Genomic DNA, 22,614 nt, shown 5'->3' on the forward strand with positions numbered 1-22,614 from the left:
AGTTTTTCTCCATTAAGAATGATGTTGGCCATGGGCTTAGCATAAATAGCCTTTACAATATTCAGGTATGTTCCTACTATCCCTATTTTTTCTAGTATTTTGAGCATGAAGGGGTGTTGTATTATGTCAAATGCTTTTTCTGTGTCAATTGAAATAACCATATGATTCTTATCCTTAAGTCTATTGACATGATGGATTACGTTTATTGATTTACAAATGTTGAACCATCCTTGCATTCCAGGAATGAACCCCACTTGATCGTGATGCACAATTTTCTTAATATGTTTTTGGATACGGTTTGCCAATATTTTGTTAAGGATCTTTGCATCTATATTCATCAAGGATATTGGTCTATAATTTTCTTTCCTTGATGTGTCTTTTCCTGGTTTGGGTATGAGAGTGATATTAGCTTCATAGAATGAGTTCGGTAGGGTACCCTTCTTTTCTATTTCCTGGAATACTTTGAGGAGTATTGGAATGAGTTCTTCTTTGAAGGTCTTGTAGAACTTGGCTGAGAATCCGTCTGGTCCTGGGCTTTTCTTGGATGGTAGATTTTTAATGGCTTCTTCTATTTCATTGCTTGATATTGATCTGTTTAAATCGTGTATGTCCTCCTGGTTCAGTTTGGGAGGAGCATATGTCTCTAGAAATTTGTCAATGTCTTTGGTAGTTTCTATTTTTTTGGAATACAGATTTTCAAAGTAGCTTCTCATTATGTTCTGTATCTCAATGGTGTCTGTCATGATATTTCCTTTTGCATCATGTATTTTAGTAATTTGAGTCTTCTCTCTCCTTCTCTTTGTTAGTGTGGCTAAGGGTTTGTCTATTTTGTTTACTTTCTCAAAGAACTAACATTTGTTCTGTCAATTTTTTGAATTGTTTCTTTTGTTTCAATTTCATTGATTTCAGCTCTGATTTTAATTATTTCCTGTCTTCTACTACTTTTGCTGTTATTCTGTTCTTCTTTTTCTAGGGCTTTGAGCTGTACTGTTAGGTCATTTAGTTGTTGACTTTTCATTCTTTTCTGGAATGTGCTCCATGCAATGAATTTTCCTCTTAGTACTGCTTTCATAGTGTCCCAGAGATTTTGATATGTTGTATCATCATTCTCATTGACCTCTGAGAATTTTTTAATCTCCTCCCTGATGTTTTTTGTTACCCATGTTTCATTCAATAGCATATTATTTAGTCTCCAAGTGTTGGAGTAATTTCCCTTTTTTATTTTGTCATTGATTTCTACTCTCAGTCCATTATGATCTGACAGAACACAAGGCAGTATCTCTATTTTTTTGCATTTCCTAAGGGCTGCTTTGTGGCTTAACACATGGTCTATTTTCGAGAAGGTTCCATGTGCTGCTGAGAAGAAAGTGTATCCGCTCGTTGATGGATGGAATATTCTAGATATGTCTATTAAGTCTAGGTTATTGGTTGTGTTATTGAGTTCTATGGTTTCTTTGGTTGGATTTTGTTTGGAAGATCTATCTAGTGGTGACAACGGTGCATTAAAGTCACCCAGAATTATTGTGTTGTGGTCTATGTGATTCTTGAAATTGAGAAGGATTTGTTTGATGTACAGGGATGCACCATTGTTTGGTGCATAAATATTTACTATCGTTATGTCTTCCTGATTTATGGTTCCCTTAAGCAGTATAAAATGTCCTTCATTATCCCTTCTGACTAACTTTGGCCTGAAGTCCACTTTATCTGATATAAGGATGGAAACCCCCACTTTTTTACTGAGTCCATGTCCTTTCACCTTTAGTCTGTGGATGTCCTTTTCTATGAGATGAGTCTCTTGCAGGCAGCATATTGTTGGGTCTTTCTTTTTAATCCATTCTGCCAATCTATGTCTTTTGATTGATGAGTTTAGGCCATTAACGTTCAGGGTTTTATTGAGAAATGATTTGTATTCCCAGTCATTTGGCTTATTTTTGGTTTTTAAGTTGGCTTGGTTTCTCCTTTGAGTGGTTTTTTTCTAAGGTAGTTCCTCCCTTTGCTGACCTCCATTGTTGTTTTTCATTTCCTCCTCATGGAATATTTTGTTGAGAACATTCTGTAGTGCAGGCTTTCTATTTGTAAATTCTTTTAACTTTTGTTTATCATGGAACAATTTTATTTCATCTTCAAACTGAAGGTTAGTTTTGCTGGGTATAGGATTCTTGGTTGGCAACCATGTTCTTTCAGAGCTTGAAATATGTTGGTCCAGGCCCTTCTAGCTTTTAGAGTATGGGTTGAGAAGTCGGCTGCTATCCATATTGGTCTCCCCCTATATTTAATCTGATGCTTTTCTCTTGCGGCCTTCAAAATCCTATCTTTATTTTGAATGTTAAGCATTTTCATTGTAATGTGCCTTGGTGTGGATCTGTTGTGATTCTGTGCATTTGGTGTTCTGTAAGCCTCTTGTATTTGATTTTCCATTTCATTCTTCAGGTTTGGGAAATTTTCTGATATTATTTCATTGAATAGGTTGTTCATTCCTTTGGTTTGTATCTCTGTGCCTTCCTCAATCCCAGTAATTCTTAAATTTGGTCTTTTCATGATGTCCCATAGTTCTTGGAGATTCTGTTCATGATTTCTTACCATCTTCTCTGTTTGGGCGACTTTATTTTCAAGATTAAATATTTTGTCTTCATTGTCTGAGGTTCTGTCTTCCAAGTGGTCTAGTCTGTTGGTGATGCTTTCCATTGAGTTTTTTTATTTGGTTTATTGTCTCCTTCATTTCAAGGATTTCTGTTTGGTTTTTTTTTTTTTTTTTTTTTTTTTTTTTTTTTTTTTTTTTTGAGAATCTCTATCTCTTTGTTGAAATGATCTTTTGCTTCCTGAAGGTGCTCTTTCAGCTTATTGGTATTATCATTTATTGCCTACATTTGCTCTCTTATCTCATCCTTTGCTTCGTGAATTATCTTAATCATGTATAATCTGAAGTCCTTTTCTGACATTTCTTCTAACATACTGTCATTGGATTCTATTAATATAGAATCTAGATTTGTTTGGATCATTTTCTTCCCTTGTTTTTTCGTGTTGTTCATGTATCTTCCCCTCTAGCAGTGCAGGTCTGGGGTATTGCAGATTTCCCCCTGTAGACTTATAGTGCCCCTATAGGTTTCCAAAACCCTTTCTTTAAGGGGAGATCAATATTAGCAGTGCCCAAATCAGACACTATGCAATCCTAGACCAAATAGCCCCTATGGGGACAATAACAAAATTGTCATAATAAACAAAATGAGCTCAAATATTCATCAATGAATTCAGCAAAATAGCAGGTTATAAAATCAACACACATAAATCTAAAGCATTTTTATACGCAAGCAATGAAACAGCTGAAAGGGAAATGAGGAAAACAACTCCATTTACAATAGCCTCAAAAAAAATAAAATACTTGGGCATCAATATAACCAAAGAGGTAAAAGATCTCTACAATGAAAACTACAAAACATTGAAGAAAGAAATTAAGGAAGACCTTAGAAGATGGAAAGATCTACCATGTTCTTGGATAGGCAGAATTAATATTGTCAAAATGACCATACTACCAAAAGTGCTATACAGATTCAATGCAATTCCAATTAAAATCCCAATGATGTACCTTACAGAAATAGAGCAAGCAATCATGAAATTCATCTGGAAGAATAAGAAACCCAGAATAGCCAAAGCAATCCTTAGCAGGAAGAATGAAACAGCGGGTATAGCAATACCAGAACTTCAACTATACTACAAAGCAATAGTAACAAAAACAGCATGGTATTGGCACCAACATAGACAGATAGATCAATGGTACAGAATAGAGGACACGGACAAAAACCCAAATAAATACAATTTTCTCATACTAGACAAAGGTGCCAAAAATATGCAATGGAGAAAAGATAGACTCTTCAACAAATGGTGCTGGGAAAACTGGAAATCCATATGCAACAGAATGAAACTAAACCTCTATCTCTCACCCTGCACAAAACTCAACTCAAAATGGATCAAGGACCTTGAAATCAGACCACAGACCCTGCATCTTATAGAAGAAAAAGTAGGTCCAAATCTTCACCTTGTTGGCTTAGGATCAGACTTCCTTAACAGGACTCCCATAGCACAAGAAATAAAAGCAAGAATCAATAACTGGGATAGATTCAAACTAAAAAGCTTTCTCTCAGCAAAGGAAACTATCAGCAATGCGAAGAGAGAGCCTACAGAGTGGGAGAACACCTTTGCCATCATACTTCAGATAGAGCACTAATTTCCAGAATATATAAAGAACTCAAAAAACTCTACACGAAGAATACAAATAACCCAATCAACAAATGGGCTAAGGATATGAACAGACACTTCAAAGAAGAAGATCTACAAGCAATCAACAAACATATGAAAAAATGTTCATCTTTAGTAATAAGAGAAATGCAAATCAAAACTACACTAAGATTCCATCTCACCCCAATTAGAATGGCAATTATCAAGAATACAAGCAACAATAGGTGTCGAAGAGGATGTGGGGAAAAAGGTACACTCATACATTGCTGGTGGGACTGCAAATTAGTACAGTCACTCTGGAAAGCAGTGTGGAGATTCCTTAGAAAACTTGGAATGGACCTACCATTTGACCCAGCTATCCCACTCCTTTGCCTATACCCAAAGAACTTAAAATCAGCATACTACAGAGATACAGCCACATCAATGTTCATTGCTGCTCAATTCACAATAGCCAGACTGTGGAACCAACCTAGATGTCCTTCAATTGATGAATGGATAAAGAAACTGTGGTATATATATACAATGGAATATTACTCAGCCATAAAGAATGATAAAATTATGGCATTTGCAGGCAAATGGATGAAATTGGAGAATATCATGTTAAGTGAGATAAGCCAATCTCAAAAATCCAAAAGGCGAATGATCTCACTGATAAGCGGATGATGACATGTAATGGGGGATGGGAGGGGGGCAAGAATGGAGGAAGGAGGGACTGTATAGAGGGAAAAGGAGGTGGGAGGGGTGGGGGGGAAGGAAAAAATAACGGAATGAATCAAACATCATTACTAAAAAAAAAAAATTGGGGATCATCAATTGGGTCAGAAAAGAAGAGACTATGGTAATACATGCACAAAAATCTTCAATTCAGCTTATCAGGAATTCACTAGGTAAACATGTAAGAGACAGACACAGACATGACACAGTCTCTGACAGTAACCACAGGCTGTTAGGGGAGAAGGATAAATACAAGGCTGTAATGTAAAACTTAATTTTAAAAAAGTTGGCACACAGACTTGTAAAAACTTAATGAAAATATCCATAATAGGAATTCAATCCTAAACTGAAAAGAAAGAGTTAAGTGTGACCACGGGTTCCCTTGTGGCTTAATGAAAGACATCAGATTAGAAGTGGGTTTTGATGGATGAGCAGGATGCTGACTGGGGATTAGAGAAGACATGTTCCTGGTATATAATGGGTATGGTGAGAGGCATCAAGAATCCCAGTTCTCAGGAGTCTGAGGCAAGAGGCTCTCTTAAGCCTCAAAGTTGGAGACCAGCCGGTACAGTACAGTGAAACTTCAACCCCTCCCAACACCCACCAAAAATATATAATATATTCTGGGAAGAGCAGACTAAATTTGGGTGATCAGAGAAAACAGAAAGTGAAGACCTGTCTCTTGAGATTGCTAAAGAAACTGACTTGGGTGGGTGATTGCACAGAACCCTGGCTGAGATTGCAACCATCTTAGCATTTACAGTATCCATTTTTTGGAGACCTGTAGGTGCAGGATTTTGAAAGTCTGACCTTCCCCCCTCCCATGTTTCAGAATCAGTACATAGAAGACAAAATTTGTGAGGAACCATCCATGTTTTGAGGCCAGCTCCAAAGCAAAAGTATTCAAGTATTTGGTGTTTCCTCTAAAGTGAAATATCCTTTGGACACCCAGTGTTTCCAAGTTGAAGGAATACACTGACACAATAATCAATCCTATTTTTCCTTTAAAAAGTAGGTAGACATAACCATTTATATTTTTCCATCTAGCTACCCAAACTTAATTTTTCATTACTGTTGGTTTGGAGTTGGCCTCGAAAATACAAATTGTTCCTCACTGCATCATCTTCTAAGTACTGATGCTGAAACTTGAGTATCAGAGTTTCAAAGTCCTCCAACTATGGGTCTCCCTAAAATCTAATTGATTCTGTAAATGCTACAGTGATTATAATCTCAGCCAGGGCCATATGCATGCACCCACCAAAGTCAGAGAGTGTCCTGGCCTGAAGGACATATTTCTCGGGAAAGCATGCAGGACATCTGGACCTCCTTCCTGTTCTTTTGATGAGGGGACACCCAGGGCATAGCTGTGCTCATTGTCCATAAAAGTAGCCTTAGGCAGAGGGTGAAGTTGAGGAGGCTGTGTCCTGAGTTGCCTTCCAGATTTTACCTAGACTGGTGTCAGACAGTTCATCAAGGTTCATGTGATGGGCATTGGGAAATAGTCGTGGGTCACTTAGGTGGGTAGTCCCAAACTCTGGCTAGTCTTCACAAAGCCTTGAAACTGTAACCCAGGAATAAATCTCCTCTGGACACATGACCAAATCACCAACTCCTTTGAAGGTCAAGTCAAGCTTTCTGTCTTCTGTGGGCCTGAGGACCCTATATAGTTCAGTGTTGGTTAACCACTGACCAATACTCTTTATTCCTTCATTCGTGAATCATGTACACAGCAACTGCCATAAATTTCTAGTTCAATATAACACAATGTCACCAGATATGTTTTTCTTTCCTTGACTAAAGAAACAGTATCTTGAAAAAATGAACAGTATCACTGAGATTTCTTAAACTATTATACAAAATTTTATGTACCTGTTTTAAATTTTAAAAAATTGTTTGTGAGTGCTTTGGAAAGGACCTTAAGAAATCAGTGGCAGGCATTAAGCCTGGTTCAAACCAGTAAGATATTATTATCTCTATCTTGTAAGTCAAGCAAAGTCAAAGCAAAGTGGCCATGATTTGCTTTAAAGTTGTAAGAATAAATGACAGCAGAGCTAGCAACACAACAGCGATCTCAGTCCTAATGTTTTTTTCCGTTACACCCTGCTGTTTTTTCCACCATTAACAAGTAAAATAGCACATCCAGAATTTTGCAAAACCAAGAGGCAGTAAACCACTGTTTAAGCGGGGGACTTAGACCACAGTCTGCCATTACTTAGCCAAATGAACCTGGTATGTCATTTAACAGTTCCATGCCTCCGTTTCCTTATTTATAAAAAGGAAGATGATAATTTTTCAGAGTTGTTGAGAGTATTAAATAAATAACTATGTGTATAGTTCTTAGTCCAGTCTTGGCCCAAAAAAACATTAAAATTTGAAACTATTACAATCCCCACTCCCAACCTGTTCCTATATTTCCCTCTGGGATCCAGTGGCAACATCGTTCTTCCCCATTGAATAAGCTAGGAACCTGGGAGACAGCCTTGGTAATTATTCATCCTATTCACCTGTCATTCATAGTCCATCTATAGTCCATGGATTAGTAAGTCTCTTTATATCTAACTTCTAAATATCTCAAGTCCTTTCTCTGTTCATCTTCTATGACAAAGCTGTGGATTAGTCCCAGTTCCCTTCCCTGGTCTATTTCAAACACCTCGTCGCTGAGCTATCTCCCTCCAACCAACCTTCCACACCTCATTTCTTTGGAAAGGCAAAGCCTACCATGTTACTCCCTGCTTCAGATCTTCCAGTGGCTTCCACACTGTCAGGCTGGCTGGTCTCACCACCATGGATTAAGTCTATGTCCATCATCAAAGATTAGAATTCAGTAGGTCTAGAAGAGAGCCTAAGGATCAATTTTAATATATCCCCCAACATGATTCTAGTACAATTATTTCATGGACCAATGTTTGGGAACCATTAGAAGGGATAAAATGCACATACACTCAGATGTCTTCCAAAGTCTCGAACAATCTTATCCACCCTGCTGGGGAAGTTAAATGCCATCTTTGCCCTTGAAGTTTACTCTGACTAGATTGTTCCTTCTTTCATGTTCTCTCAACTCCATATGCACAACTCCCACATAGGCACCCACCACATCACAAAATCATTACATTTGCACCCAAGGCTTCTCCACTTGCAAGGACGGCTCCATGGGCATGAAACCTGAGGAGTCTCACAGGACCCTGCACTCAGAAGGATTCTCCACTTGATTTCACGCACGACTATCATCATTCTGAAATTCTTAATAATTGTTGAACAAGGGTCACCTCATTTTCATTTTGCATAGGCCCCACAAACTATGTCTTGCCCTCTCAGCTGTGAGCTCCTTGAAAACAGAAGCTGTTTGTTATTCACTCAAAATCCTCCTTGGTTAGCCCAGAGGCCTCCTGGCACAGAGGAGAGGTTTCTTAAATATTTGTTGAGTTCATACATGAATGGATGAAGGGATAGAATAAAGTGTCTCATAGAAAAATAGTGCTGTACGGCTAATTAACTCTGAAGAATAAGCCTTGTTGATGCTTGCAGGAGAGGAAAGCCAATTGACAAATTCATAGGATTATTGACCATTCCAAATAAATAACAAAATTTTCTAGCTTTGTCTTGAAATGACTCAAGCCAGGTCTACTTTTGAACCTGGCCATCTCCCTGTTCTCCCAATGTAAAATTGCAAGTTAATGGAGTTTGCAATTATACTGTCAAATATACCCTGCTTGTCTGTGCCAGATGCTGTGCACAGTTCCAAGGGTAGCAGGAAAGGGAAGGAGAAGGCCACAAAAAGGTGACTCAAGCAGGGTCCCCCTTGTCCTCCAGAAGCAATTAAATCTCACTCCTCAAGAGTTTATATCAAAGATGAGTCGACTTCATGGGAGTTCTGTAGCAATGAATTGAGAATAAAGACATCAGACTTGGCCAGTAGCCCAGCTTCCTGAACATTTCAACTGACAAAATGTCTCAGCCTGAACACAATCCCTCCACTATGAGATCTGCGGGTTCACTAGTTAACACTGGCAAACAACTCGGAGGTGCTCACTGAGCATAATAAATAAGTGGCTATTGAGGTGGGGGAGGTGCTTCTGCTCCCGGTTGTTAGAGAAGAAAAGGCAAACTTCATCTATCAAAGTAAGCCAAAAACTGAGTGAGGACAAATGTCCCTAGCTCATGTTGACGGCACAGCAGGTCTTCCAAAGGGACTGAGACCACACACCACCTACTGTCACATCACATGCCCCTTGCAACACTAACTTGGTGCTAGGTTCTCAGAAACAACCAGAAAGTTCAAATCGCATTTCTTGCTGCTTCTCCATATTCACTAGGTTAGTTTTTAGCTGCCCCGTATTTAACATGATTGATTATGTTATATATTTCCCAGCACTCCACCAAACATATGGTTTCCTATGAGCTCTTTTGTTTTCCTCTACACTTGTCCAAATACAATAATGACATCGTATTTGGATATCATCCATTTGTTTGCAGCATGCATCATGGTAAAATAAAACAAAAATCGATCACATTCTATTCCTTTAAAACATGCAAACGTTAAATTAACTACTGACCATAATCCTACTTGGTATAAAATCAGTAACAAAATTTTAGTCGAAAAATAGAAGTGCCAGTGAATATATAAAGACATATTTAACCTCAAGTTAAGGAAATGCAAATATAGCACAACCATAAAATATCATTTTCACAAACAGATGAGCCAGAGTTAAGAAGATTGATAATGTTGGCAGGTATGAAGAGAAAGGAGGTGTTGGCAAAAAGGATTGCTGCTTAGAGCACAAACTGTTACAACCATATTTTGCAGAGCAATAGGGCATTATGTATCAATCAAAATTAAGTGTGCATCCCCTTTAATGCTATAATACCACTTCTAGGCTGTGCAGTTGTACACCATTACATAGTGTTTCCATGGTACAGACATAACCGATAAAATGTCAAGAACATAAGCCAGGCATGTGGCTCACACCTGTAATCCTAGCAGCTTGGGAGGCTGAGGCAGGAGGACCATGAATTCAAAGCCAGACTCAAATAATATGACAAGAATGTAAAAATACACATACAAAGCTGTCCATCCCAGTCACAAAAATAGAAATAACTGAAGAGTGCAACATAGGAGATTCAACAGAGCACAGTTCATCCAAATGCAACTTAAAAGTGTCATGTGGCACTTTTCACAAAAGAAAAATATATCCAGAATACATATGTGTAATAAGAAGGCCAGATTTCAAAAATAAAAAAGTACAAGGGCAGAGGATATAGTTCAGTGGTAGAGGGCTCACCTAGCACGCAAGAGGCCCGTCAATCACAAGCACCGCTAAATAAGTAAATAAATGCACAGATGAATAACTCCATTCTTCATTTAAATATACCTATTTGGGAGTATGTGTTTGCATTTCCTAAGAAAAGGTTGTGATTTATTTTATTTGATTTTGTCATGAAGCGTGGTATAACCAAATAGATGGTATCTAAATTGTATTGGGGCATATATTGGGGTGGAAGAAAGAAAGTGATGAGGAAATGATATTTTCAGTGGTGCGTTGGTAAATACTTATCAACCAGCCTTCGAGTGGGGCAGGATGGAGTTTTTTCTAGTGTAGTGCCCACAGATTGCTGGGACATAATCACTACCAATGCTATCCATTTCAAACTATGAATGTGACATCCCTGAATATAGACTTGGGAAAAGATGTGCTGTTGCACACCATTACATAGTATTTTCATGGTACAGACATGACAGATAAAATTTCAAGAACATAAGCCGGCCATAAGGGGCACACTCCTGTAATCCCAACAGCTTGGGAGGCTGAGGCAGGAGGATTGTGAGTTCAAATCTAGCTTCCACAACTTATCAAGGCCCTAAGCAACTTACCAAGACCCTGTCTCAAAATAAAAATAAAATAAAAAGGGCTGGGGTTGTGGCTCAGTGGTTAAGCACCCCTGAATTCAATCCCCGATACAAAAAAAAAAGAAAAGAATCAAAAATCATTAGATAGTAAAATAATTAGAAAGTGGTGAGTCTTATGTATGTGTTTTTATAAGTCTGGAAGAAGAGTTGCCTATAGGCAATATTGATGTCCAGGTGTTAAACTCATGAATCATAACTACTTCATTCATTCGACCCTTATTTGCCATTTCAATATTTTTACAATAACCATGTTACCTTTATATTCAGAAAAAAATTCAAGATTTTTCCCCCTTACTTGCTAAAACATAAGAAAGAGAAAATCCAGTGCATTACTTTTAAGAGAAGTCTTGCTAGCACAAAATGCTTCCCAGACTGGCTTATTTGTGTGAGCAATGTTTGCACTCATCAAACCATGATATATCTGTTCAGTCATGGCATACGGAAGTGAACCTGAATGTTCATACATCCTTTCAAAACAGAAATAAGGAAGATCAGATTTCAGAGTGATTCCAACTCCCAGGCAGTCTGCTTCTCTCACTTTGCAAATAGAGAAACTGAGTCTCAAGATGGGTGTTTTCCCCAAATGAGCACTATAAGTCAGGTATGAAGTAACCCAGAGACTCTCCATTTATAAATGGTCTCTATAGAGAATAAAAATATATATTCCTCTTGTCATTATTTAATGAGAAGAGATGACCTCATTTTGTGGGGTAGTATTCATTCAATTGGGTAATTGTGGAGTCTCTGACTCCTCCTACCTTTGTTCAGACAATAGCAGCTCACACTCCAAATATTATATCTCAAAACACTTCCACATAGATGTTGCCAATTGATCCTCCTAAGAACCCTGTGAGACAGGCAGGGTAAGGACCACTCCTACTTGACAGATAAGAAAACTGGGCCTATAGCAGGCGAGAGGCTCCCCAAGGCTAGTGAGAACCAGGTCTCTGGCTGGAAAAGAGCTCTCTGGGTGTCTCCTAGTTGAGTCCTTTCCAAAGCAGCCATCTGGATGAACCTTCTTCAAAGGTCACTTTCTCCCCTTCTCTTCCTTGCCTTTCCAACAAATTCTTTCTTCCTTTGGCACCTGTTTTATTTTTCACTCAGTAGTATTCATTCACCTGTGTTGTTCTTTAGTTATTTCTTTATTTTAGAATGGAAGGTAACTCCAGTCATCTTGAGGCCCGGAATATTCCTGTTTTCTCTCTTTTTTTTTTTTTTTTGACATGAGGGCTAAGCCCCAGAATATTATTTTTTCTTGACATTGGAAGTGATTTCTATCATCAGAGAAATTATTTTGCAAATGTCCAAACTCAAGACAAGAAACTGCAAATGCTTAGACACATTGTTAGACCATCCTGGCTTCCTAAAAAGGACTAACTTGAAAGTTGGAGAAGACAGACTCAGTGAGGAACTACAAATTACACATAAAATACATCTTGGGTGATCTTGGGTGATGTTCTCATCAGACTCATTTCATTAAGGGAGAAAATGTGTTTTGTTAAGAGTAGAGTATCTCTGGAAAAAACTGAAAATTATCAATGGACTATATACAGGTCCAGAGACACACAGCTACCAGCTTTACCCATATGGCACTCCAGGCCCTGGACTTACTGGCTGATGCACCTTGGACAGATTCCCTGGGTATGGATTTCCCCATCTTTACAATAGGAATCATGCTACCTACTTTCCAGGGTCCCGGTGAAAACTAGATTAGCTTCTCACCAAGGAAAGACTTCATAAACTCAAACTTAGTATACAAATTTGTGGAATATCTGTAAGAGATCTAGATCATTTTTGAAGTTTATTGCTGTGGGCAAAGGATGAGGAGTGAGTGAGAAAGGGACTTGGTGTCAAAGAGAACCAGGCAGGTGGCCAGGTTTCTGCAGGCAGAACAGGATGGGGAGTCACAAGTGCATACTAATGTGCACCTCTGCTGAGACTACTGGTCAAATGACTCCTCACCAGAAAACATAGTGTCCCCTCCACAGCAGAGGCGCTCTCCCAGCCGGCCGGGCTTGTAGCCACACACAAAACTAGGCTGACCCCCTGATGCTTTGGTGGTGACCTTATGAAGATGAACTGCTCACAGAACTGCTTTGTTGGGAGAAATATGTAGGGCCAGGAAAGAGGTAATAGTTATCCTAGATCTGTGAATGTCCTCTGGGGGAAAAAATAAAAAGATCCTAATGACATTTCAAAGACAAATTGTCCAAGAGCAGAAATGAGTAGACAGGAGAAGAGCAGGCATGTTTGTAAATGAGGCAGGGGGGATAACCACACCATTATAGAGTCCCGGCCTTCTGTGAGAGTGCTCAAGATGAGGATAAAACTGTCAACTTAATATGAAGAAGAATAGAATATATTTCTCTTAAGAAAACACTTTGGAGAAATAAGGATGATATCCAGCATAGGCCCAGACAGCCCATTTCTGATGACATTTGTGTAGGGCCTTGAAGGCAATTGTCACTTGGCAGCCAAATCTGAAAGAAGTGAGGATATGGTTAAGAAAGTCATCTGAATTTAGGTGACTTCTATTTCCTTATAATTTTTTTCAGCTTTGATAGAAGAAGGGATCTACTCTTGAAGTTCCAAAAAATGTTGTTGCTATAGGAACAGGTAAGCAGATTAGACTTGAAAGACCAGTTTTGGAACAAAGAATTTAATAGTCAGGGCTCAAGCAATTAACCAAGAAAACATTTTAAGTAAATATCTTCTGGGTTTGTTATTTATATATTAATTCTAGGAAGATAAAGTGCTATTATAGGATGAGAGCATCACATTTGAACATTTTAATTATATCATTACTAGCATAAAAGACTATGCTTACACAATTAGCAGAATGACCTTATTAAACAGAAGTATGCATTTCCAACTCTCTCTTGATTACATTGTAATTGAGAAATATAACTTTAAATTCAGGAAGAGCATAAGAGTCATCTTTGATTTTCCTACAGTTCCCAAGATAGAAATATATCTAAAATAAAAGAGACAATGAACTATAGAAAGTTTTCTGTTACCAATCTCTGTAACTAGGGACCTACAAGTAAAATTCTAGAAATAAACAGAAATGTGTGTAGGCTGATAATTGTTAATATTTTATGTGTCTTCCCTGTCCAACAGTCTAGGCGAACAAGATATGTGGGAAAAGAAGAAGGTCAGAGACCCAGCCGTGCTGCTACTTCGCTATTGATGTTCTGCTCCTTCCTATCAGGGAATACCCTGCTCCTCACCTCTGGGATCGCTGGCATTATTAGAAGTTTCGAACAGAACTTGCTATACTGTTGAGGCTCAAAAAAACGAATTATCAAGTGGCATTGTGTTTCTCTCCCTTTCTGTTTTATTTAAAAAGAAAACATTCTTGATAAAATGAAAACAATGTTTTCGTTCTAGCAAATTTCTACTGTCAGAGGTTACATTTACAGGACAGAAAGATTTCGTGGACATTACTTCTTCTTGTGTAATCCCAGATCAAAGTGCAGAGAAGTGTGTAAGAGTGTGTATGAGTGTGTGTGTGTGTGTGTGTGTGTGTGTGTGTGTGTGTGTGTTTCCCAGAGGCTGGGGAAAGAGAATGGGAAGAGGGGAATGTGGCTATAATCTTACCATCTCATTCTCTTCTCCTTCATTGAGCAAAGCATGCTGGCCCTTCTCAAAGTGGTCCCCCATGAACAAGTGATTCCACTCCTCCTCCCCGACCCTCCTGGGCACAGGCTTCCAGGACGAACTTGCCGAGCCACCGCCGCGCCCCAACTGACTGAAAGAGTTAATGATCCTCCAGGTTAAAACTCCTTCTGGAGCACACACCTTCTCTCAGCAAATGACAATACTTAGCAGACTGAACTCCTCCCACGAGTCACCCTCTGCAAGGAGGAATTTCTGGCTGCTCCTTGCTGACTGCATTCTCTCAGAGCAGCTGTCTCAAAGGAGTCTGCTCCCATGCCGATCTTTTTGTGCCCAACTTACAGGAAAAGAACTCATTGCCTGCCTAGTGCCTGCCAGCATCAGACTTCTGACTGCAAATCCAATGGGACAATGCCGAGCTGGCAGGATCCTTCCAAGGAGTGGGTGCAAGAACTCCCAGGTTGCTGCCTTATTCACAGGAGCTGAGCAATTGGGGGTTGGGGGAGGCTAACTGAGCTCCAGATTTAATTTGCTTAATGAAAATCCCAATCCATAGGTTTTTAATAGTACCCTCATTCATTTTGCTTATGAAAGGTACAAATTATCACTAATCCCTTTCAAAAGGTATTTGTAATCGCTTTTCCTCGTGCATGCAAAAATATTCTACTTTCTGTGGAGTTAAGTTTGCTTTTCTTGCAAACATAAAAAAGAATGGATAATCCAACTAGTCTATGTAGTCTCCTTTCACTCAAATATTGGTGGTTAAACTCTTAAAGATGTCCAGAAATAAAATATTAAAGTGATTTTATAACAAAACTCATTTTTTTATTTACTCACAAATTATTCAATAAACATCATTTGAGCACAGGGACTACATAAATAAATCAAGTTATACTTGCTACTCTCAGGCTGACGGGGATTCAAATATGCAAACAAGTAGGACATAAGAGGACTTTTTATTCTGAGAGGTAAAATGCGTAAGTCTAGGACAGCTGTCTGACGTCCCAGTGTGGTATGAATAGGCACGAACCTACCTTGGCTCTGCAGAAACACCTGGATTTCAGTTGCTTGTCTGCACTGGTCTTGCTATGTGATCATTTAACCTATAGGAACTGGATCTCCTCATCTGGCAACATCTGGCAGGAATGTGGCAGGAACAGAATGGGACTTGAGACAGCATGCCATGCAGTGCTCATCAAGGGCTGTTGGCATTATCAGACCAGATGTCCGGCAGGATGGCAGGTGGCAGAGTACAGTGGTTAAGGGCATGTACTTGAGATTTGAGGGGTCTGGGCTCAAATTTGGACTTTGCTAAGTGGTAGACATGCCACCTTATGGTGTAGCAAGCTGCACAAACTCCAAGTGCCTCTACTTGCTCACACATAATGTAAACATGATGATAATAGAATCTCCCTCCTGAAACCACTTTGAGGAATAGTGCCTGGGAAATAGTAGGTGTTCAATAAAGGAGAGTTACTTTAACTTTCACTGTGTCCACTCTGTCCATCAAACTAAGTACAGTGTTGACACTGATATCTCCAACCTGACCCAAGTAACCCTAAAAGACCAAATCTGGTATGTATCTGTGTGCATACGTGTATGAACCCTTGAGCAAATGGTAAAGTATAAGTAAGAAAAACATTAAAAAGTAAGCTTAGCAAAACCATTAGAATATTAATTTCAAACATGTAATATACATAGTTCTCTGAGTTTTCAAAAATTACAAGCACGATTTAACCAAATAACAAATAATATCAAATAAAGTTAACATTTTTATTACAAAGTCAAAATATGAGGAGTGGGAGCTATTTTTTAGAACTGATCTAGAATTAGTTATAGCTTCACATCTTTGCAAATGTACTAAAATTCACTGAATTGTACACTTTAGAAGAATGAATGTTATGAAAGTAAATTTTTTATTTAAAAAAATACCTCAAAAAAGTAAACAAACATGTTACAGCCAGAGCAGGTGGTCATTTAATATATTTAGCAAAGAAAAAAAAAAACAAGAATATTTCTAACTTCATCTCCACTTGTGTTAGTATGTGAAGGGACAAAACTATACCAGTGCTGGTGTGCAGGTGAGAGAGCAGCATCTGGTACTCCTGTCCAGGTACTGGTACTGTTTCCTTCTGGCCAGGATCCAGAATACACTTGGCAACTCACACACCATTGTGGGAATAAATGAGTGAGTAATTGATTAGGAGCTGGAGGAGAAACTGCAGTCAAATTTACACAGGAAAATGAATCAGGTTATGCCATTAACAATATTTAAGCCTAATTTGAGCAGGAAAAATAACTCCCTACGATCATTAAAAGCTTTCATTTAAAAAACAACTGTGCATGGAAAGCCACTCTCAACAGCATGGTCCAGGAATCCACGAACTCTGAGGTAGTAAAAGGAGTTCTGTGAGTCTCTCGGGGTCCCAATTCTACACTCCCGAACTTCGTCTGTGGCACTGGACTCTTGGACACTGCTTGTCCCCACTTGATGCCACTGGTCCACAAACAGGAGTGTCCCCAGAAACAGGGTAAGATTCTGTGAGAAAGCAAAGAACATAAGCCTTATTCCAAGCCTTTTACCACACACCATTGCGCACAGTCTGTACAACAGCCTCTGTGGATGGTGTAATTAGGGACATCCCCACATAACACACAAGGAAACACAGGTGCAGAAAATAAGTAATGTGTCTAAATTCAAACAGTTAATAAATGAAAGGGTGAGCTTTTGGACTCAGGCAACACAGCTCTTTCCATCCATGATCCTAGTTACCAGGCTAAAACCACTTCTGTGGGTTTTTTTTTTGTCACATCCAAAGAGCTCTGCAAGGAAGACTGCACTTTCAAGACTGGGAGAACCATCTCTGTGGAGCAAGTATTTGAGAAAGACCTTGAAAATAGACAAAAAGCCTTCAGAGGATGGAGCTGCAGGGCCAAGACATGGGCAAGAGCATTTGAAGCAGGGATGCTCCAAAGCCATGGGAGGAAGAAGCATGCAGTCCTGTTCAGAGTTAGGTCTTCATCTACCTGGCAGCCAGGTAGCTGGCAGTGACCAAGACAGGGAAATGCAGCAGGAAACATAGATCAGGGCCATTCCACGGAGGTCATGCATGCTGGGCCAGAATCTCAGCTAACACAACCAGTGATGATCACAAGACTGTTTCTCTGGATCCGTCTGTGCTGTCGTATTATAGGAGTCATTACATGTGCAGAGGTTAACATGCTTAGCCCTACAATGTAATATTACATGTATAAAGTCAATTTCCTTGAACTTTCTTTAAATCTCTCTTTGGACCATAATTTGAACATTATTCTTTTAATCAGCCCTTCCTTCTTAATTTTGTCTGCTATATTTCTCTTCTGCACCACCTGTGCCTCACAGGATGTGTATGATGGGGTGAGAACAGCAGATGGGGATTCAGTGTGGTCTGAATTCCAACATTGATATTTTTCTGACAGGTTCCATCCATTCATTCATTAAAGTGTGATTAAGCTTGGTATGCCAAGACCTGTATAGATGAAGAACAGAGATTTATGAAGAATCACCTGGAAGAGTTAAGTCTGTTGTAGAAGCAAGACCAACAACAAAATATGAATTCTAAAACATGTGCATATGTCACAAGCATGGCAATGGAAATTCAAGAAGAGAGGTAGGGTCTGAAGGCTTTGTCAAAGTAGGGAATTAGTTCTGTGCCAGCCTGGACAAATAGAGATGGAGAGGGAAAGTCTTTCTGACCAAAGTGACTGAGACCATAGACACAAGGGTGGTCCTGGAAACTATGAATTACACACATGTTGATCACTTAGAATTGAGAGGAATGTCCAAGTGTAAAAGTTACTTCCATCATCCTGATTCTCTCTCTGCACTCGCTTCTTCTCACTCTATTCCAAATAAGATGGGATATGGGGGGAAAGAGAGGGACTAAACAATTGGCTGCCTCTGTTGATCTGGTATTTCTTGCTTATCCCAGGAACATGGCTACTGCTCTGAGCAATTCTCAATCTCTGGGTGTCTATAATAGATGTTAAGTACACATAATGGCAGTACAGGTTTCTCTGCCAGGTCTGTGGGGATGCTGATTTTTCACTTACCTAGCCCATTTAGATGGTGTGAAGATAAGTAGTCGTCATGTTTCATCACGTATTAATTTCCATCTTTCATCTGAGAACTCCACAGCGTATTACAAACTTTATTCCTTGCAACATCTTTGTGAAGTAGCGAGGTGAGTAATATTATTGCCCCCATTTGAAAGCTGTAGGAACTGAGTCATAAAAGGGTCACAAAGGACTGTTCAAGGTCATGTGTCCTCAGCATGGAGTGGAACCTAAAGCAAGTATACATTTCTGCTTTGTCATCATCAGCAATAAGCTGGCTCAAGCCTCCTCTTCCGTCCTCATTACACAAATCTGATATTTGCAAAGTACTTGAGACCTTTAGTTACAGAACATTATCTAAACTTGAGGTTTTACTGTTATTATTAATTATCCTAATCTGCACTAATATGTAGTTTGTGGACCATACAGTAGCAGGCAAAGATATGATATCCCAAAGAGGAATTACCTGCCTCAAGGTGGTGGTGTGAAGTTTAATTGAATTAATTAACGTTTCCAAAACATTTAGCAACCCTTGGATTAAAGGGTCTCATACAAAGACAAGCCTCCCTATTAATTACCGAAGAAAAGAGCAGGCTAATGGCTACTTCTGCTTCTCAGAGGAGTTGCTCCCAACCATGCGCTCAGCACTGGGCCCTGACCTTCTTCAAGGTGGCGTGGGGTGGTTAGAAGAGCTCCACTTGTTATCTGTTATGTCCAAAAATAAAAAAGGAAGCACTCCTCCTTGTGGGCAAGGTAGCGCCCCTTCTGTGAAGCTTGCTGGAGTTGGCGACTGCTGTGACAATTACGGTTCACTAAGGTCAGTCTATAAAACAAAACCCTAAAGAGCCAGTCCCCAGACAGAAACTTCATGATAGTGTATTTGGTTTTGAAGACATTTAACCTGAAAATCTGAATATATATAAAACAATACATCTTGGAGTGTGATTATTCTTAGAGTTTATTGCAACTAGATTGGGCCTTAGAAATTACTATTAGCTTCATCATCTCTCAAGTTTTTTTAAAAAAAGTGGGGGGTAATGGTTTACAGGAAGACTCTATAGTGATTTGTCCATGGTTAACTTCTGCAAGAGGTGGAACTCAACCAGACTCAAGTTTTATTTATTTATTTGTTTGTTTGTTTATTTATTTTTAAGTTTTATTTAATGTACTTCACACAGCACCATATTGCTACTCATTTTCTGTAAAGGAATCAGAATGGGATTCTTTGAAACAATCTCCCTAGAATAATTTTTTAAAGGATGTCATTTGCAAAGAATTGATTTAAAGAGAAAGTTTCCAGAACTCACCAACTGTATAAAGACTTGTTGTATCATTGACCTATAAGGCACAGCCAGTTACTTAGGCAGGATGCAGAAGGCTTGGAACAAAAGCATTGACCCACCCACCGCCAGAATACTCTGTGCCTGAGGAGCTGATGAAACTACAGGTGCTAACAAAAGCAAGTTCAATCAACCAGGAGATTGAAACTTATGTGGTTTTTGCTTACTGCTCAGGAGAGCATATGCCCAAGGAGGAAGGAAAAGGAGGTCATAAGACAGAGGCGATCCCAATAAAGCCAGGCATAGTGGTGTACACCTGTAATTCCAGCTACTCAGGAGGCTGAGGCAAGAGGACTGAGTCAAAGACCAGCTTTGGCAACTTAGTGAGACCCTGTCAAAAGAAAAAAAAAAAAAAAGGAAAGAAAGAAGGAAGAAAGAAAGTGGAAAGCAGGGGAAATAAAGGAAAGGAAGAGACAAAGGAGAGACAGACAGACAGAGAAATGCTTCCAAAAAACAGAGCCCGACAATAGGGCCCTGATGATACTTGGAATCCAGAAAGGAAGTTGGCTCCAAGGATCTGTCCTTTAATGACCAAGCCCCACTCAGAAACCTTGAGCCTGGGGCAGTATACCAATTCCAGGTGGGGACCTGTCAAGAGAAAGGCGAGTCTATACTTGTAGGAAGGATCTAGAGTTCAAGGCAGGTGGCCAAGCAGGAACTTGGGAACAGTAGCACATCTCAGGGAACCTTAGGTTTGGGAATGAAGCAGGAGTTGAGTTAGCGGAAGCAGAGCACAGCCTCCAATCAGACTAGCAGGGACTATGACCAGTGAAGAAGGAGTCTGGCTGGATCCAGCACCCCTGCTGTGGGCTTGGGATGACCTGGGAACTGGGCTGGGCCCCCTGGGAGGAATCAAGAATAGACTCGGGCTGGGAATGGAGAAAAGAGCAAAGCTAGGGCTGCACTGGGCCTGGCTATTGGACTTTCCTGTTTACCATCCTTCAAAAAGTCCACTTTAAGACGACTAATGCTGGTTACTCTTTGATCAACAAGATGCTGCACATAATGGAGAAGACCCCCAAGTGAATCAATGATAATTTGAAAGGAAGACTGAAATTAACAATTAATAAAATTCAGAGTTTTTATTTATGTACCACATGTCTTTCAAAGCCCTAATCAAATTGATAATGAAAAATGTTATTTTTTATTTTATTATTATTTTGTTATTTGGTTTTTTGGAGGAGGGTGTACTGGGGAATTGAACTCAGGGGCACTTAACCACTGAGCTGCATCCCCAGTTCTTTTTATTTTTCATTTTAAGACAGAGTCTCACTAAATTGCTCAGGATCTTGCCAAGTTGCTGAGGCTGGCCTCAAACTTTCAATCCTCCTGTCTCAGCCTCTTGAGTCACAGGGTACAGGCAAGAACCATTGCACCTTACTGAAAAATGTCATATTTTAATGAAAAAAAAAGAAAGAAAGAAAGAAAGTCAAATCTGGTACTCCAGTCCCAGTTAGTGTGGCATCAAAAAGGGTTCATCTCACATCCTCCATCAAACTCTGACAAATCACCTCAAGTAAGAGGAAATCTAAGTAATATGTGTGTGCCATGCAAATACAACTTTAAAACAAGTCCCCAAACTTCCGATTGCATCCCTATTCCTCAAGAGGCATTTGGGGTTGTGGTTGCCTTGGGACGCACTTTGTTTGCATGCCCCTGTAACACAACCTTACTTCCTGTGTCTGCCATGGGGCATAACTGTGCTTCCCCACCACTAAGAGTAAAACCCAGCCCTCCCTGGCTTCCACTCAGTCTTTCTCTGGCACCAGAACACTTAGCTGTTTGTTGGTTGCGTGCTTCCTCAGTTTCTCTGTTTATTTAGACCTCATTCACCCCACAGGAGGCAGCAGAGAATAGCAATAGTTCTTTGCTGGTGAGGTGTGTCAGTCACCCCAAAGTCTTTCTAGACCTCATATACCCTGGTCCCAATCCAGCCCTACCCAAATGAGAAATCCTGGAGGTGCAAACACAGAATCTATGTTTTAATGAGTATGAGTTGTTACATTTACACTACTAAAAAGAGAAAATGAAAGGGAAGTGGAGGAAAAAGACAGGAAGGCGATGGAGGAAATGGAGAAAGGAAGGAGGGGAGGGAGGGAGAAGGAAGGGAACAAAAGGGAAAAGAACAGAGTAAGGTAGATCTATTGTCATGGCAGGATGTCCTGCAAATGGGTTATCCCATTTTTAAAAATATATCTGTATGTCTTTTTGATGTGGTATTTATTAGAATACTTAAACCAAGGAGTTCTTGGATTTGGGGTTTTAGCTACTGTTCCCTTCTGCCAAATCCTTAATGTTCTGAAACCAATTCCAGCCCTAGAATTAGACCATTTAGATTATGACTTTCCATGTCTTATCTATGGAAAATTTGGCAAGTTACTTAAAATTACCCTAAGCTTCAGTTTCACCTATGAAGTGGGATGACATTGTGACTCTGTTCTATGGGGTGGTTGTAAGGATAATATGTGCATGCCTAACCCAGTGTTAGACAAATTATTAGAATGACTTTTAAAGGAAAATTGGTAGTAGAAGATACCTGGGAATCTTTAATTCCCTAAAACATTAAAGATTGAAAAAAAGACAAAACTTTTTATTAATCTTTCTCAAATAAGTTCATCTGGCTTAATAAAGGTTGAAGAATATCAGGACAAGGGCATTCAGAGCAGGACTGGCCAGCCCATGGGCCTTGCCGCTCTGGCCTACCCACCT

General features: G+C 39.5%; 1 protein-coding gene across 3 annotated transcripts in view; it reads right to left on the minus strand.

The window, feature by feature from the left end:
* Positions 1–14,776, minus strand: part of Atp13a4 (ATPase 13A4) — a 132,312-nt gene extending 117,536 nt beyond the window's left edge. The window contains exon 1 of one of the 3 annotated variants that reach the window (XM_047564139.1): positions 14,453–14,772. In XM_047564139.1, the coding sequence (XP_047420095.1) occupies positions 14,453–14,515 (63 nt within the window). In that variant the 5' untranslated portion in view covers positions 14,516–14,772. Of the gene's footprint in view, positions 1–14,452 lie in introns of all 3 variants that reach the window. The other 2 variants (XM_047564138.1, XM_047564140.1) reach the window with 2 other exon arrangements.
* Positions 14,777–22,614: the final 7,838 nt, after the last annotated feature.

This window comes from Sciurus carolinensis, chromosome 9 (genome assembly GCF_902686445.1).
Source record: "Sciurus carolinensis chromosome 9, mSciCar1.2, whole genome shotgun sequence".
Classification (NCBI taxonomy): Eukaryota; Metazoa; Chordata; class Mammalia; order Rodentia; family Sciuridae; genus Sciurus; species Sciurus carolinensis.